This window comes from Phaenicophaeus curvirostris, chromosome 2 (genome assembly GCF_032191515.1).
Source record: "Phaenicophaeus curvirostris isolate KB17595 chromosome 2, BPBGC_Pcur_1.0, whole genome shotgun sequence".
NCBI lineage: Eukaryota > Metazoa > Chordata > Aves > Cuculiformes > Cuculidae > Phaenicophaeus > Phaenicophaeus curvirostris.
Genome location: NC_091393.1, coordinates 91,512,213 through 91,527,028, shown reverse-complemented (window position 1 = coordinate 91,527,028; position 14,816 = coordinate 91,512,213). Strand labels below are relative to the sequence as shown.

General features: G+C 41.2%; 2 protein-coding genes across 4 annotated transcripts in view; both read left to right on the top strand.

Moving 5' to 3' along the window:
- MRPS10 (mitochondrial ribosomal protein S10) overlaps positions 1-1,607 on the top strand; it is an 18,530-nt gene extending 16,923 nt beyond the window's left edge. Inside the window, exon 8 of the mRNA XM_069852877.1 lies at positions 1,583-1,607. The gene's annotated coding sequence lies outside the window, so the exon portion shown is untranslated. The remainder of the gene's footprint in view (positions 1-1,582) is intronic.
- UTP25 (UTP25 small subunit processome component) overlaps positions 1-14,816 on the top strand; it is a 15,160-nt gene extending 344 nt beyond the window's left edge. The window contains exons 2-12 of one of the 3 annotated variants that reach the window (XR_011337060.1): positions 1,583-1,622; positions 2,613-2,862; positions 3,640-3,852; positions 6,049-6,137; positions 7,413-7,823; positions 8,622-8,841; positions 10,692-10,894; positions 12,104-12,286; positions 12,921-13,033; positions 13,454-13,692; positions 14,483-14,620. Coding sequence is in view for 2 of the 3 variants with exons in the window: in XM_069852871.1 (XP_069708972.1) it covers positions 1,583-1,622; positions 2,613-2,862; positions 3,640-3,852; positions 6,049-6,137; positions 7,413-7,823; positions 8,622-8,841; positions 10,692-10,894; positions 12,104-12,286; positions 12,921-13,033; positions 13,447-13,692; positions 14,483-14,729 (2,215 nt within the window). In the remaining variant the exon portion in view is untranslated. Of the gene's footprint in view, positions 1-1,582; positions 1,623-2,612; positions 2,863-3,639; positions 3,853-6,048; positions 6,138-7,412; positions 7,824-8,621; positions 8,842-10,691; positions 10,895-12,103; positions 12,287-12,920; positions 13,034-13,446; positions 13,693-14,482 lie in introns of all 3 variants that reach the window. The other 2 variants (XM_069852872.1, XM_069852871.1) reach the window with 2 other exon arrangements.

The following is a 14,816-nucleotide window of genomic DNA, read 5'->3' as shown; positions in this document are numbered from 1 at the left end:
TCAGAGGACTGGAGCACCTTCCATATGAGGACAGGCTGAGAGAGTTTGGGTTGTTCAGCCTGGAGAAGAGAGGGCTCCTAGGATACCTTATAACGACCTTCCAGTACCTGAAGGTGCTACAGGAAAGTTGGAAAGGGACTTTCTACAAGGGTGTGTAGTGATAGGACAAGGAAGAATGGCTTTAAATTGGAAAGGGGAAGATTTAGACTAGACATTAGGAAGAAATTCATCTCGATGAGGATAGTGAGGCACTGGCACAAGTTGCCCAGGGAAGCTGTGCATGTCGCATTGCTAGAGGTGTTCAAGGCCAGGTTGGATGGGGACTTGAGCAGCCTGGTCTAGCAGGACGTGTCCCTGCCCGTGGCAGAGGGGGTTGAAACTGGATTATCTTTAAGGTTGCTTCCAAACCATTCTGTGATTCTATGGCTTCTGCTTTCCGACTGCTCATTTCACACCCCTTCCTGGTCTCACAAAGGCTGTGAAGGTGGCACTGGAGGTGTCCTGCCATGAGAATCACAGCTCTCAGCAGGATGCCCACCTGTCCCAAAGAGTATCACACTTTTGGAGATCCATGTCATCTTGCCAGGAAGGAGGTGTCGAGTCCAGACACTGGTTTGGTGCTGAAAGACACTGCTGGGTTACCTGTTCAGTTTAATGTTATGTGCCTTTACTAGAGGGCCAGTAGCATTGTGTTCAGTCATTTCTGTGTACCCTGGGACCCTCTCAGTTTGCATCACTTGGGATGGAAGGCAGAGTCCTGGCCTGGCAGGGAGCAGTGTCCTGTGTCACACCCTGTGCAGGGACCCTCTGTCCTGCTCAAGGCTCCAACATCTTCTACAATGAGTTTAGTTTAAGCCCAGATCGTACAGTGCCTTTTGTTTGCAGAACTACAGTCCTAATAGTGGTTAATTAATACTGGTTTTCCTTTGGTGGGTGTCTTTTCCCCACATATATCAATAGTGCTAGAGGGAGGCTCTTGCTCAGATTAACTCAAATCACCTGTTTTGTTAGCTTCCTTTTAACACCTCGTCTTCTGATTAGAATCATATTTTCAACAGTACAAGAAGTAATGGCTTTAAACCAAAGGAGGGCAGATTTACACTGGCTGCAAGGAAGAAATTTTTCCTAATGAGGGTGGTGAAACACTGGAATTCATTGCCCAGACGGGTAGTGGAGACCCCATCCCTGGAAACATTCAATGTTGAATGGGATGCTGAACAACCCAATCTAGTTGAAGATGTCCCTGTTCCTGCAGGGGGATTGAACTAGATGCCCTTTAAAGGTACTTTCCGACCCAGGACATTCTGTGATTCTGCTTTAAAACATTTCACTTCTTGATCAGTTACAATGCTTGAGCACTTGGGAGGCTTCACGTACAGAGTAGCATCGCCTGAGAGGGTAACCTCTCAGGGTAAGCGCCAAGTCCCTTTTGTTAGGGAGAATTGTGTGGTTCTTTAGTTTAAAGCTTTCTTGTAATTTCTCTAAGACTTCTTTAACTTATCAATTCCTTCTCTCCCTCATCTCTTTCACCATGTGTATAACATCATTGGCTGAGTAAGATATTTCAGTGCTTTCTTTTCAGGGTTTCTGGAAGACCAGAAGTAACTCAAATCTGTGAACTGGTAATATATTTTTATTTATTCCTTTCTTTCAAAGTGTTTCACATTACTGAGTTATTCAGGCTGATTAAGTTGTTCCTTTTAGAAAACCTGCACTTAGGAGAAAAAGAGTGAATGTGAATTGTTCTCTGCAGTTTCTAACTCAAAACTGTATTACCATGAGAGGGCAGAAGCAGCAGGAAATAACAAAGCTTTTCTTGGGGTTTTTGCATATTACTTAGTCACATTGAAAAGTAAATCATGCTTTAAGTCTTTCTCATAATAAAGATACCATTGCACGAGTCAGGAGATGTTTTGTTCTCTGATGAACGTGTTAATTCTCATTCCTCTTCTTCAGATTGCCAGTGTTTCACTTTTCTTTCAATCAGATTGTCATCAGATTAATAAAAGACTTAAAGGTTTCAATGTGGAAAAACTAATTATTTTGGACCAATTGTTTCCCTTAGCAATTTTGTGTATTAATATCCTGTTTACTGATTTTGTTTCTCTTTGAGCTGAAATGAGGTAAGAAAGAAGTAAATGTGACTCCCCAGTGAACTGTTGTAAACTGATGACTATTTAACTTCCCTTGTTGAAAGCCAGAAGCATTTTCAGCATGTTATGTCCCTTGTATATGTGCCCTTATACAGTTTTTGCTCTGTCTGTGGTTTTTGTTAAGAAAATCCAGTGCTAGTTCAGTAAACACCTTCTCTGTGCAGATAAATGTCCTCAGCCAGCTGAGGCTGAAAGAACCGAACGTTGTGATGCTGTAAGTGAAATCAGTGCAAAGCGAAGCACTTCAGCCTAAGTCTACCAAGGTGCTTTCAGAATCTAAATGGAGGTGTCCACTATAACTTTGTGTAAAATCGTGATTTTTTTAAAAATTCCAATGCATCTGTATAAGGGTAGGGGGGGAGAGGGCAAACATAACATGGAAATAGAGGTGAGGGTATTTGCCTGCTGCCTAATAGAGTGTTACTGTTGTTGCTGTTACATTTGTGTTTTCCCTTCCAGTCTGACAATTCTGATAAATCAAGTGCAGAAAGTGATTCAGAGACTGAAGTGGAACAGGTCTCTGTATATCATAAGCTCCTGGCTACCCTGAATACCTCTCCTGAGTCTGAGAGTGAGGAAGAGGAAGATGAAAGTGAATCTGAAGAAGATGGGGACAGTGAGCCAGAAATGGATAGTGAAGGGTCTGAGGAGACAGGAGAAGTAGATGGAGGAGAAGAAGATAAGAATGATGTACCAGGCCAGGAAGAAGGTAGTTTGTCTTTTCCCATGCTTTGGTAAATGCTGTTTCAGTTAGAAAGCTCGAATAATGTATGTTTTTAGCCAGGATCCTGGTGTAGACTGGCTTGTTGGCTGAGTGCTCTTCTGGCTTGGAAATTCTTTTGCCTCGTTGCCTCTGTGTGGGTGGGAGTAGCAGCTGCTGGATGATTTAGCAAAGGAGAGTGTAGCTGTGCTCATTTTGCAGCAGACAGCCCACTGCTGCTTCCTCAGATGTTGTTTGTGCGGCAGCACAGAGGAAATCCACGTGGAGCAGCATACCAGGGGTTCTCAGCCACTCATGGGAGACACAAGCTGTTCTCTTACACAGCATCTGTCTTGGCTGCTGCCACCAAGAGGAAGGAAGGGTTTGCCTCCTAACCGAGGAAAGAATATGTAAACTGGAAAGAATCCTCCTCCCTTATGACGAAGCATCCTTATTCATGAAGTCAGCAAAGAAATTCTGGGAGAGGGGAGACAGCTTTTTATTATTTTCAGTTATTTGGGGTATTTGGAAACTAAAACTTAGTTTTCTGGAAAAGGTTATTTCTCTAATGTTCTGTTGAAAAAACACACATTGTGTATTAACATTTGGTATGCCAGCCAAAAGTTGTCTTTACTGTAGAATACAAAGCCCGCTTTTCTCTTCTTGTATGGAGTATTAGACAAAAAAATAAAATTGGTAACTCAAAGGGAACAACCTAGCTAGCAAGAGGTAGCTACAGATAGTGACTTTTCCTGGAAAATGTAACCTATTTTCTCTCTTAATGAGTTACAGCTACAGACACAGCAGAGCAGACAATTGGCCAGGAGGAGGCTAATGGTGCAGATACCTCTTGTGACCCAAGTCATGGAGTAATTGAGGAGTTTACTGATGTGAAACATGAATCTGAATTTAGTTTGGAAACCAATTTCATGGAAGAGGAGAGTGGAGATTGCAATGCAGATAAAAGAGACAGCAATTCTTCACAAGCCTTTTCAGAAGGTAAAACACAGTATGTTTGTGTTTAGTGATCTGCTTCTAGAGCAGGCGCATAAACATGTGTAAATTGTCAAATGCCCTAATGATGTGCTATATGGCTTCTGAGTTCTTCTGCTTCATTATTCATTGTATTGCCCACATGTGTGCTGATTACATAAGGGACATTTAATGCTAATGCAGTCACATAGCTGAGCCACTTGTTTTCTGTAGCTCCTGCAGACTGGGATTTGTGCATAGTTTCTGTTATGACCAATGAAACTTGAAATATCAGGAACTAGAAATGTGCATGCAGGATGCTATCTTGTTCTGTTGCTTTAATAGTGATTTAAAAAGCTGCTGTAATATGAAGGGCTGTGCAAGCCTGCATTTGACTGTGGAAGATATTCTTGGCACAGACAGCACAGGAGATAATCACAAAGCTGACCTGTGAGGGCATCCTTCACAACTCATTGGAGTTAGAGGTGAGATTCTGAGAAGCTCGGGGCAGCCAGAGTAATTTAGATAAATGCTCAGGGCTCTCTGAAATTTGAAGGTTATGCAGAGGAGTCCAGATGCACCAGGACCAGGAAGGCACGAGACATCAGTGGAGCATCTGAGTCGTATCTTTTAAGGGTGTAGCCCAGAATCTCGATGCCGCAGTGTGCTGCTGGGTGTGTTCTGAGCTCCAGTGTTGGAATTGTCCCACCATGTGTGATACAAATAGCTGTGTGCACGGGTGTGTGATCTTTCAGTGATATGCCACACATTGGCACTTGCAGAACTTAAATTCATATTTCATGCTCTGTGGTTTTAATATCAGATGGCATAGTTCGAGAGAAACATGTTTGTGGCATCCCTAGTGATGCTGGCTTGTCGTCTTGGAGCAGCAGCTGACATTAGATCTGGGAGGCAGCCTAGTTGATACATAAAATGTGTGGAAGCATCAAAGGGCCATGTGATAGAAAAAACAGCTTGTTCTTGTTACCATGAGAATATTACTTAGGCTGTTGGCATTGCATTTTAACAAGAACCATAGCTCTCCGACTGCATGCTAAGTATCCTTACAGCTTTGTTCATCCTGTGAATGATGCACTTCTTTTCAGTGAGTTCTTATAGCTTGGAAGTGGCTTTATAATCTGTCACAGAAAATGAGTCACCTAAGATAGCAGAAAGGGGATGGATTTCTACTCTGATCCTGGGGTCACTAGAATTCCTGAAAATGAGTCACCTAAGTTAGCAGAAAGGGGATGGATTTCTACGCTGATCCTGGGGTCACTAGAATTCCTGAAAATGCTTCACAGTATTCCCTCTACTTTATTCGACGAATGCTTGAATCAGTAAAACTTAACTGAGGAGAGAACCTTTATTACAGTTAAATGATATCCTGTTCGTTTGTGTTGCTGGGAAGATACTAGTGACGGTGTCATAATTAGTGAATGTCTTGACTTTTGCCTGGATAATTTGTACGTGGGCTAGATATCCTTTGGCAAGCACTAGTGTTCTCTAATTAGTTTTCTGTATGCAGTGAGCACTGCTGTGCTGCAAGCAGCGTACAGAACTTGGTTTTCAAAATAAGCTTTGCATGTGACTTGCGCATGCTGGTGTGTTTGAATGTAATATGATTTCACAGTTCCTTGCCTCTCTTTTCCTTTCCAAAAAGAAATACCGATTAGATAAATTAGACTTTTCCTCACTTCAGGCAATTTTTGCCTCCTTTCCCCCAAATCCACCTAACCTTTCCTGCTTTATCACAAGCTGTATTCATATCACTGGCCAAAGATCCAAAGACCAGGGCAGAACTGTTTATTAAATAAAAAAGGCGGTAAGTTCATTTGTATCTTTACTATTGACAGCCTATTTCACCTACAAGGGATGGATGTGTCAATGCAGAAAATTACCACAATGTTTTTTACTACATATTGCTTTCCTGTCCAACATTTGTTTTGTGATTGAAAGTTCTAGTACTTCCATAAGTGCTGCTTTTTCTTTTTTTTCTTTTTTTTTTTTTTAAGCAATCTGTCAAATCTGTTCTCTCTGTTCTTGTAGAAAGAATTTGACATCTTTTCTCTCATCTCCAAGTGCTTTGAAATAACTAGTTTTAACTGTGGTGTTGGCCAGCATGGAAACCGTTGGTGTCATTTGCAAATCCATTCTGAAACCTGATTCTAGCATTAGCTACAATAGTTCTGAGGATTTTTTTTTTGTTCTTGCTGTAAATAGATCCATTTAAACAGCACATGGACAGAGAACTTGAAGAAAAAGAAGTAGAAAAAATGTGTACACTTCCGAAGACTTCAAGTCAGAGCAAGGTACCAGTGTTCTGTAGCCATCCAGAGTTCCTGTAGATGCCTGGGTTAAAGTAACTGTTTTTTTAATAAAAGTGAAATACATTCTTAATTGTTATTATTAGCTGTTGGCACTGGGATTGTAAAGATTTTGTTGCTATGTTGTTGCTGAAGTATTTTCTTCTTAGCTTAGTGTGCAGATCAAGAGCTGAAGTCTAACATCTACTGTTATATAGACCCGTGGCAACACATCTGGAAAACATAGCTTTAGAGTTTCATCTGTAGTCCCAGATCCCCACAAGTTTAGTACTCCTGGTACCAGGGACTGGAATCTGAGTGGTAGCAGCATGATGCTGGGGATGTGCTATGCAGCTGAACTCGCGAAGTGACCGTGTACAGTCTTAAAAGTACTTGTGATGCACTTTCACATTCTCGCTTCAAGATGACTCTATGTCTGTACACATTTACAAGCTGGTAAAGGGGAATTTAATATTTGTATTGTTAATACTGGCAATAACACGTGAATTACAGTACCAGGAAAACCACCTTGTTGCTTGAGAGAGAATATGGCTTTTCAAAATACTAATTTTAGTACAAACCTTTGCTTCCTAACTTTTTCACATCTGATTTTGTTTTGGAGAGTTGCCTTGCATTCTGGTCAGCCATATGCCGGGTGACATTCATTGGAAGATATCCAATGGTTAGTCACTCAGTCAGAAAGCTGCAATTTTTATATTTTATTTTCTTTTTACTTTTTTGGACTATGGTGCCCAAAAATACCAGTGCCACATGAAGTAACGCATGATATATCTTTGATTAACTTGATGTAGCTCCTTTACAGCGATAGATAGGGACAACTTGCTCACTAGAAGGCTTAAAGGTTGTAGAGTTCCCCGCTGATAGCTTTTGTCCTCAAAATCAGACAGAATCTCAACAAGGTTGCATTTAGCAATTGATTCACAACTTCCTAATGGGGTTTTGTTTTCATCTTTGGTACATACCTCAGTGCAGTTGATCTGTAAGCATAGTTGGACTCTAGGGTTCTTTTATAAAAATGAGAAAAGTTATAGATGCATCACTGCAAAATACACACAGATTTATTGACCACAAGCTTATTGTTATTTACCCTGGCAGACTCTAAGAAAGAGATAGCATATTGAAAAAAACTTTCAACTTGCATTATGGAAAGATAATTTCTCAAATTTTATGAACTTGGTTCAGCTGCCAGCTGTGGTGATGTGCTGTTAAATGAACTGAGTTGGGTACATCTGTCTTCTTTTTGGGTTGTTTAATTTTCAGTGGCCAAGGCTGGGCCTGCTAACTTTTTCTTCGACTCTGGAGAAATGCAAAACTTTGAAAGCAGACAAAGAAGTTGATGTGAAACAGCTTTATCTTCACAAGCTGTTAGAAACCACTTGGCCCAAAGTGAATAAACAATTTCTGTCTTCAGTGAACAAACCAAGCGATCCCTTTTTCACACCATTACAAAGAGAGCTTTTCTGCATCATGAATACATACCAGGACTTGTTCTATCCTGAAAGAAATGCTTTAACTAATGGGGAAGAAATCCGGAATGCTTACTGCTTGCATGCCTTAAATCATGTTCTGAAGGCAAATGCCCAAGTGCTCAGCAACAATGCCAAACGAAGAGACCAAAAGCCAGGCACTGACAATGATGACTACAGGGATCAGGGCCTCACTAGACCTAAGGTAAGAGAGCTTCTTTAATGTGATTCCCTTATCCCTTCCCTGGGTCTCTGGTCAGGCTGGATAAACATCCTGATAATTTATCCAGAAGTATTTCTGTTGCTGCTCTGATGTGAAGTGTTCCCAGGCCTGTGCCTTTCCACGTCCCTTTATCAGGTCTGCTGCGGCCCCGGCAAATACCCTCTGAAAAGCAATGAGCACAGGGTTGTTAGCTGGCCTGTTTCTGTGCTGAGCTGTGAGTTTGACTTATCTTTTTTTTGTTTGTTTGTTTCCCTCTAACTACAGACTGGCATGTAAGCTTTTCCCGCTTCCATTTCTTATCTGCCAGAACAGCGAGGTGGCTCCATATTGATCTGCAATGTTAGTGCAGGTAGTGTAGGCTATTGCCCACTGTGGGATGGGCGTAGGACAACTCTGCACAGGGTATTTATATTCAGAGTGCTGTGCAGAGGCTATTGCCGCCCATCCAGGAGCCAGCTGTTGTCTCTCATCTGTATACTGTGGGAACTCTTGCTTGTTGGGGAGGTAGGAAAACCAGAAGAACGTGCGTAGTTTTCAGTTCCCTTGTAGTGGTACTTGGGTATGAGATGGGGAACTGAACTGACCTGTTGGCCTTTACTTCATGAGCATACTGCATCCCAGCGCATCCTTCCTCCTTGCTGCATGTCAGAATTGTTGTGGTTTGATTTTTAGGATGCCCCATGGTGGCAGGTGTAAATTAGAAAAGTTACTTAACATACGGTTAACACTTGAGTGTTCATATTTTATGGCTTGTTCTATTGTAACTATTGATCTATGCAGGTACTGATGATAGTGCCCTTCAGGGAATGCGCATTGCGAATTGTGCATGTTTTCATCAATCTTCTTGAAGTGAATGAGAAAAAAAAAATAGATGTAAGTAATAAAAAGCGCTTCAAAGGGGAGTTTGGCTTTGACCCAGAAGAGAAGCCCCCCAACCTGAAAAGACCTGAAGATTATGAAGCTGTTTTTGCTGGCAACATTGATGACCACTTCAGAATTGGTAATGACCTACTGAACAGAATATTTTTAACTTGTAACGAACTGACAAGTAAAAAGTTCTTCCTAAATGTCTCGGAGCTGTCAGGGCTGGAAGTTTTGGTGAGGCTCTAGGCTCTAGTATTCATGCTGGTTTTACACTGGCAACTTGGATTTTTCTGAAAATCTTTCTTGCCTTGCCAGAGATTAAAAAGGGAGAGAAAATACAAAAGTAATGATTTTCACATCAAGTTCAGAATAACTTAAAATGTAATGATTGCTTTATTGTTGCAGGGACTGCCCACACCTCGTTTTAAAGAGGATAGCCTTGATTATGCAGCAAAGTCTTTCATGTTATTAAAAAAAAAATCTTTTGGGTTTAATTAGCCTATTCACAAAGCCTCTTGTAATCGGTAATGGTTGGAACAAAATTAAAGCTCAGTACTGAGCAAAGCAGTTTTCCACTGCGCTACCCATGGTTTTCATGAAAGCAAAGGGGTAGCCAGCAAGTAGGACTGTTGGCCAAGCAGCAGATTTGAAACTGTTTCATAATATTGTAATCTCATGCTGTTTTAGTATCTGAATGTGCAGAAAATTAGCCAATGGCTTGGTTCCTGGAGTTGCTATGATGAGGAGGCAGTTTTTCTAACTTAGTTTGACAGATCAGAGGCTTTTGAAATTATTGGCCCTTGAAAGATAAATTGGCATCCCAAGAGATTTACTGATGCAGTGGAGGATGCAAGGAGGTCCCACTCAATCTTTCTTCCTTCCCCAGTGAATATCTCTCTGACTGAGAGCATCTAACCTGTGGTAGCATAATTCCCTTTCAGACCTCTCCCATACTCCAGTCTGCTTGATCCACTTACTAAGTGGGAAGAAACGCTTGAAGAAACTTTGAAAGCTGTTACTTGCAGAAGCAAATCATAGAAGCAGAATAATTGTTCTTTCTTACTGTGCCTTACACCCTGTTACTTAAGCACAAAGATCTAATTTAAAGCACATTTGTTATGCCTTGCTAAAACCACCCTTTCACTTTTTTAAATGGAAAAAAGACTTGATACTGTTAAACTGTGTATATGTGGTGACAAGGGATATCTTCGTCCTGGAAACTGAGCCAATTGTGCCTTTCTTCCTTGCTTCCCCATCCCATTTTTATCATTGGTTTAAATTAGCTATAACAGGAGGGGTCCCTGTTGGTGTGTGTGTGACATTCTTGTAAGTGCCCATGGTAGCTGCCTTCACGCAGCGAGGGAGAGAAGTCAAAGAGACACCCTTGTTGGGCAGACTACAGTGGGTGGATTGAATACAGTCCAGACTATCTGGATTTTTAAGATCTGAAAACTGTGGGTCCTGGCAATGTTGCCATGTAGTTATGACATAGATAATAAACTCCTCTGATTCCTTCCTTTTTCTTTAACATAAGAGGTGATACATGCTGAATTGGCTTATGCATACTGCAACGTGCGGCAGAGACTGAAGTCTAGGATATGGAGAAAAGGAAATAGTTAATAATTTCTGGGGTTTTTTTTTCATTTTTTCTTAAGTCCTTTGGCCCCTTCATCCCTGTTTTTAGGAATAAAAATGTGTTTCAATTAAAAAATGTTGTCCAGGCTTTGAAAAAATCTGGAAAAAAGTACTACTGAAAGAGTTTGCCGAAATTCATGAAAAGCTCCCAAATGCTTGTCAAATAGGGGTGGGTAGGCACTTCTTAGGGAAAGAAGAGTTTCAGACAGATTGATTTTGTCCAGCTATAATCATTAACATGTGTTAAGGGAGACGAAAGACAGGGAGTTACTATTCTTCCAGAGCCTGCTGAGAGAATATGGTTGATAATTGATCTTAACTAAGAAAATGCTGTTGGTTGTTGTTGGACAGGGGTTGCAATTCTTCAAAAGAGTATGAGACTGTATGCACCGTTTTACTCATCGGACATCATCATTGCCTCTCCCCTGGGAATGAGGACTATTATTGGCGCAGAGGGGGAGAAGAAAAGAGATTTTGATTTCCTGTCATCAATAGAAATGCTCATAATTGATCAAGCAGATATTTACCTGATGCAGAATTGGGAACATGTTCTGGTGAGTTTTCCATATGTATTCATTTTAGCATGTCTTGTTAGTCTGATATAACTTAGTTTTGGCAGTGAACAGTATTGCTGGTTTATTACTGACTTGATTCCAGACATGTATGCTTGTTCCTTTTCTTCCCACCACCGTGGTATTTTCCTTGTACTAAGAATGTTCTTCCTACCTGTTCTCTATAAATCTTGGTGTTTGCTACTTTAGCAGCGTGTTTTATCAGAGGTGGGGGAGGGGGTGACAGTTCTAATTATCTTGCAGGATGAGATAATGAGAAGTCCTTTAATCACATATGGGGGGAAATATGCCAGCTATCTGACTGCCCAGTGTCTCAGATTACAGCCCTGGGAGGAGCCTGTACAACCTTATTCAGGTTCTTCCAGAAAGCGATAGAAGCTGGTGCTTGTCTCCGCTGACTGTAGAGATACTAAGCATTAGTAATGTCCAAAATTAAATAGTATGAATATTTTCTTGTATGGGTAATGAAAATACTGCTCTGGGACTGTGGCTAGTATGCAGCATTAACCATGTTTCTTTGTTTGTGGTTAATGAAAGTTTTTAAGGTTGAAAGTTTGGGTGTTTTTCCACATAGAAACACCTTTGAGGTACCTGGGCCATGCATTTCAGCAACATGACGTTACTGTACATTTTGGCTGTGTCCAGAAGTTGTCTTGTTTCTTGGGGAGTCCCAGGAAAGGCATGTCAGCCTACATGATATCCAGGGAATCAGTCCTGGAGCCTGTTTCTTGTTTTGTACTTCGGTGCGACTGCCTGCTGTGCAGCAGCAGCGATGGCAGTCTTAGGCGTCATTCAGTGAGGCCAAAATGAAGTGAATTTCTTTACTTGCACCTAAACTCTCTCTGAATGCAATGGGAAACTGCACTAGGGGTTCTTCTAGCTCAGAAACCTTGGGCCTTACTTTAATACAAACAAACAAATCCATTATACTTTTCCTTGGGAGAAGATTGGAAGCAAAGGTGACTGTTGCTGATGACTAAAGAGATGTTATCTTTCAGTTCTGTAGCAGGAAATCAAGTAAATTACTCTTGCTGTGGTGGTCAATAAATTCTGGACAGTCGTGTCTTGGGAGATAACTGCTGGTTTATGTTCTTTGTAGTCCTGCTCATCCCTGCCCACTTTCTTAAGGCTCTTGCAGTCTGGATGCAGGGATGTCAGTCTGTAGCGGTGTGTTTCCATCTTTCTGTGTAGCATCTGATGAAGCACATTAACCTGCTGCCTCTGGATTCCCATGGGGTAGACTTCTCCCGAGTGCGAATGCTGAATCTTAGTAACTGGTCCAAGTACTATCGCCAGACGCTGCTGTTCAGTGCTCTTCAGCATCCCCAGATTAACTCTGTCTTCAACAAACACTGCTTCAATTACACAGGGCAGGTGAGTGCACAGATGAGCTGAAATCCTTCTTTTAAATGCTGGCATAAGGGAGGGGAAGATGAACAGAAAACTCAACATGTAGAAAAGTTCCATAACTCAGTTGTGGAAAGACTGTCTGTGTGCCAGTCATTTCTACTACACAGTGATTTTGGTCTCAGTCTCCATGACACTGCATGACAGTTTCTAGTGCTGTGCCGAAGGCATGAGGAACCACTCTTCTTGCAGCAATACTTACTTCATCCATTTCTTTTGTGCATAGCTGTTTCATGTCAGAAATCAGATTTTTTTTTTTCTTTATTTGGTACACAGATGATATCTTGTGGGTTTTTTTTGGTTGTTAAGTGGAGGGTTTGCCTGTTTTGTGTAAGAAGCACAAACTGAAATTACTTAGAAAGAAACAGGAAAAGTAAAACATCAGTTGTCCATCTCAAATATATGGATGTCGGGGCCTAAGCAGTGGTCATGCATACTTAACAGATCCAGGGTGTGTCTAGTGAATATAGTTTTGTATTGGAGCTTTCTTAAAAACACCCTTATGCATTGCTTGCAGATGTGAGTTATAAGCAGAAAGCTGACTGGAGTGTGCATGCCTTTGAAATGCTGCTTTCCTGAACATCCTACTTTCTTCTTGCAGGTAGCTGTCCGCAACGTACCACTCAGTGGCTCCATTGGCCATGTCGTGGTCCAGCTTCCTCATGTTTTCCGGAGGCTAGAAGCTGAAAATTTAACTTCCGTAATAGATACAAGGTATTCTGTGTTTCAGACTTATTTTGCTATGCCCTAGTAACTGCAATTTCAGATTGAGTTGAACATGCTGTTTCACGCAGAGCACAATGTGGTTACACCACAGAAGTATGTCTTCATTAGTCTTCAAATGCAAGCTGGGCTCTGCACAGGTACAGGGGAATACTGAACTCCTCCTTGCCGAAGGCACTGGAGGATAAAGTCTGGAAAAGATATACGAGTCAATATAACCGTAGCACTGATGAAGCCTTTGCCTTTTCTCTTCTTATGTGTGTAGAAATCCTGTGAAGTTAAAGAAGGAAAAATGTAGTCAAAATCTTCTGTACTCGTCTGATGATATTCTTGGTTTAGGTCATAGCAGTATTGGAAGGCTAGGTGTTAATTCTGGTTAAAACATATTTGTTTTCTTAACTGAGGTTTCAGTTTTTCATCAACAAAGTTTTGCCGGAGTACCGCGATGCCATCATGTCACACACACTTATTTATGTTCCGTCATATTTTGACTACGTGCGTCTTCGAAATTACTTCAAGAAAGAGCAGCTGAATTTCACTCACATTTGTGAATACACTAAAAAGGCTGGCGTCTGCAGAGCAAGACGGTTCTTTCTCAAGGGAGAGAAGCAGTTTTTATTGTTCACTGAGCGCTTCCACTTTTACAAAAGGTGAATTGTGGACTGAATTTTCCTTTAAGTTGCATGTCTGCTGTTTTGGAAGTGGAGTCTGACCTTAATTGTATATGGGCTGTATTGCTTTTTGACTTTGTTGAATCTTTCTGGGGACTTCTTTGACGGAAGGAAGAGCTTTTCAGTTTACTTGTATTTTTTTGCATGTTGTCAGCAGTCTCTTGCAGAGACTGTAATACTTCGGTGTGCACAGGGCTTTATTCAGGAAGGTAAGCACTGCCAAGTTCCACTGAAGTCAGGACAGGATGATACAGCCTGAAAAATGGGATTCGTTGTGCCTTTTATTTGTGTTCCTCTGTGCCACAAGAATTAAACAAAATTCTGGAAAAGGGTGCAGAATCAGTTCAGTGATGCGGTATTGCAAGCTCAGGCCACCTGCTATGTCCTGACTGGATCTGTTTAGAAGTTCCTAATGGAACAGGTTTTTCTGTTAGCAGAAGATGTTTTGGCAAATGCAAAAGGTTTCATGATGCTCAGTCAGATCAAGATTCAAGTCTTAAAATCTGAGACAAAGAGGCCGAATACTGCAGAAATGGATGGTGGCCTCTACTTAGAGGAAGTCATTGTGCCTGGCAGTTCCTTTAAATTGCACATCTGTGTTAAGTTTAGCCCTCAGTCTAGGACACAGGGTTTGCAGAGTTGAGCTACAACTAACATGCATTGAATTTAATGGGAAATGAAAGAATTAAGATAGGATCGATGTTTTAACATGCATGTTTTGTACAAATTCATAACAAAGTTATGGTTTTGGTCTTTTTTCCTACTACAGGTATACGATAAAAGGCATTAGGAACCTCATTTTCTATGAGTTACCAACCTACTCCCACTTCTACAGCGAGATTTGTAATATGTTGAAGGCCACAGACAGTGCAGCGGATGCTACTTGGACCTGTACTGTGCTTTACTCCAAATATGATGCTCAGAAATTGGCTGCAGTGGTTGGCGTAGATCGCACAGCTCATATGCTGCAGTCCAAGAAAAATGTGCACCTCTTTGTTACAGGAGAAAATGAATAAGTGACATTGCAGACTGGACGCTTTTAGTCTTAATGCACTTTTTGATGTTACTTTTTAAAAAAGTATTAAACTTTTTACTCCCTTTCA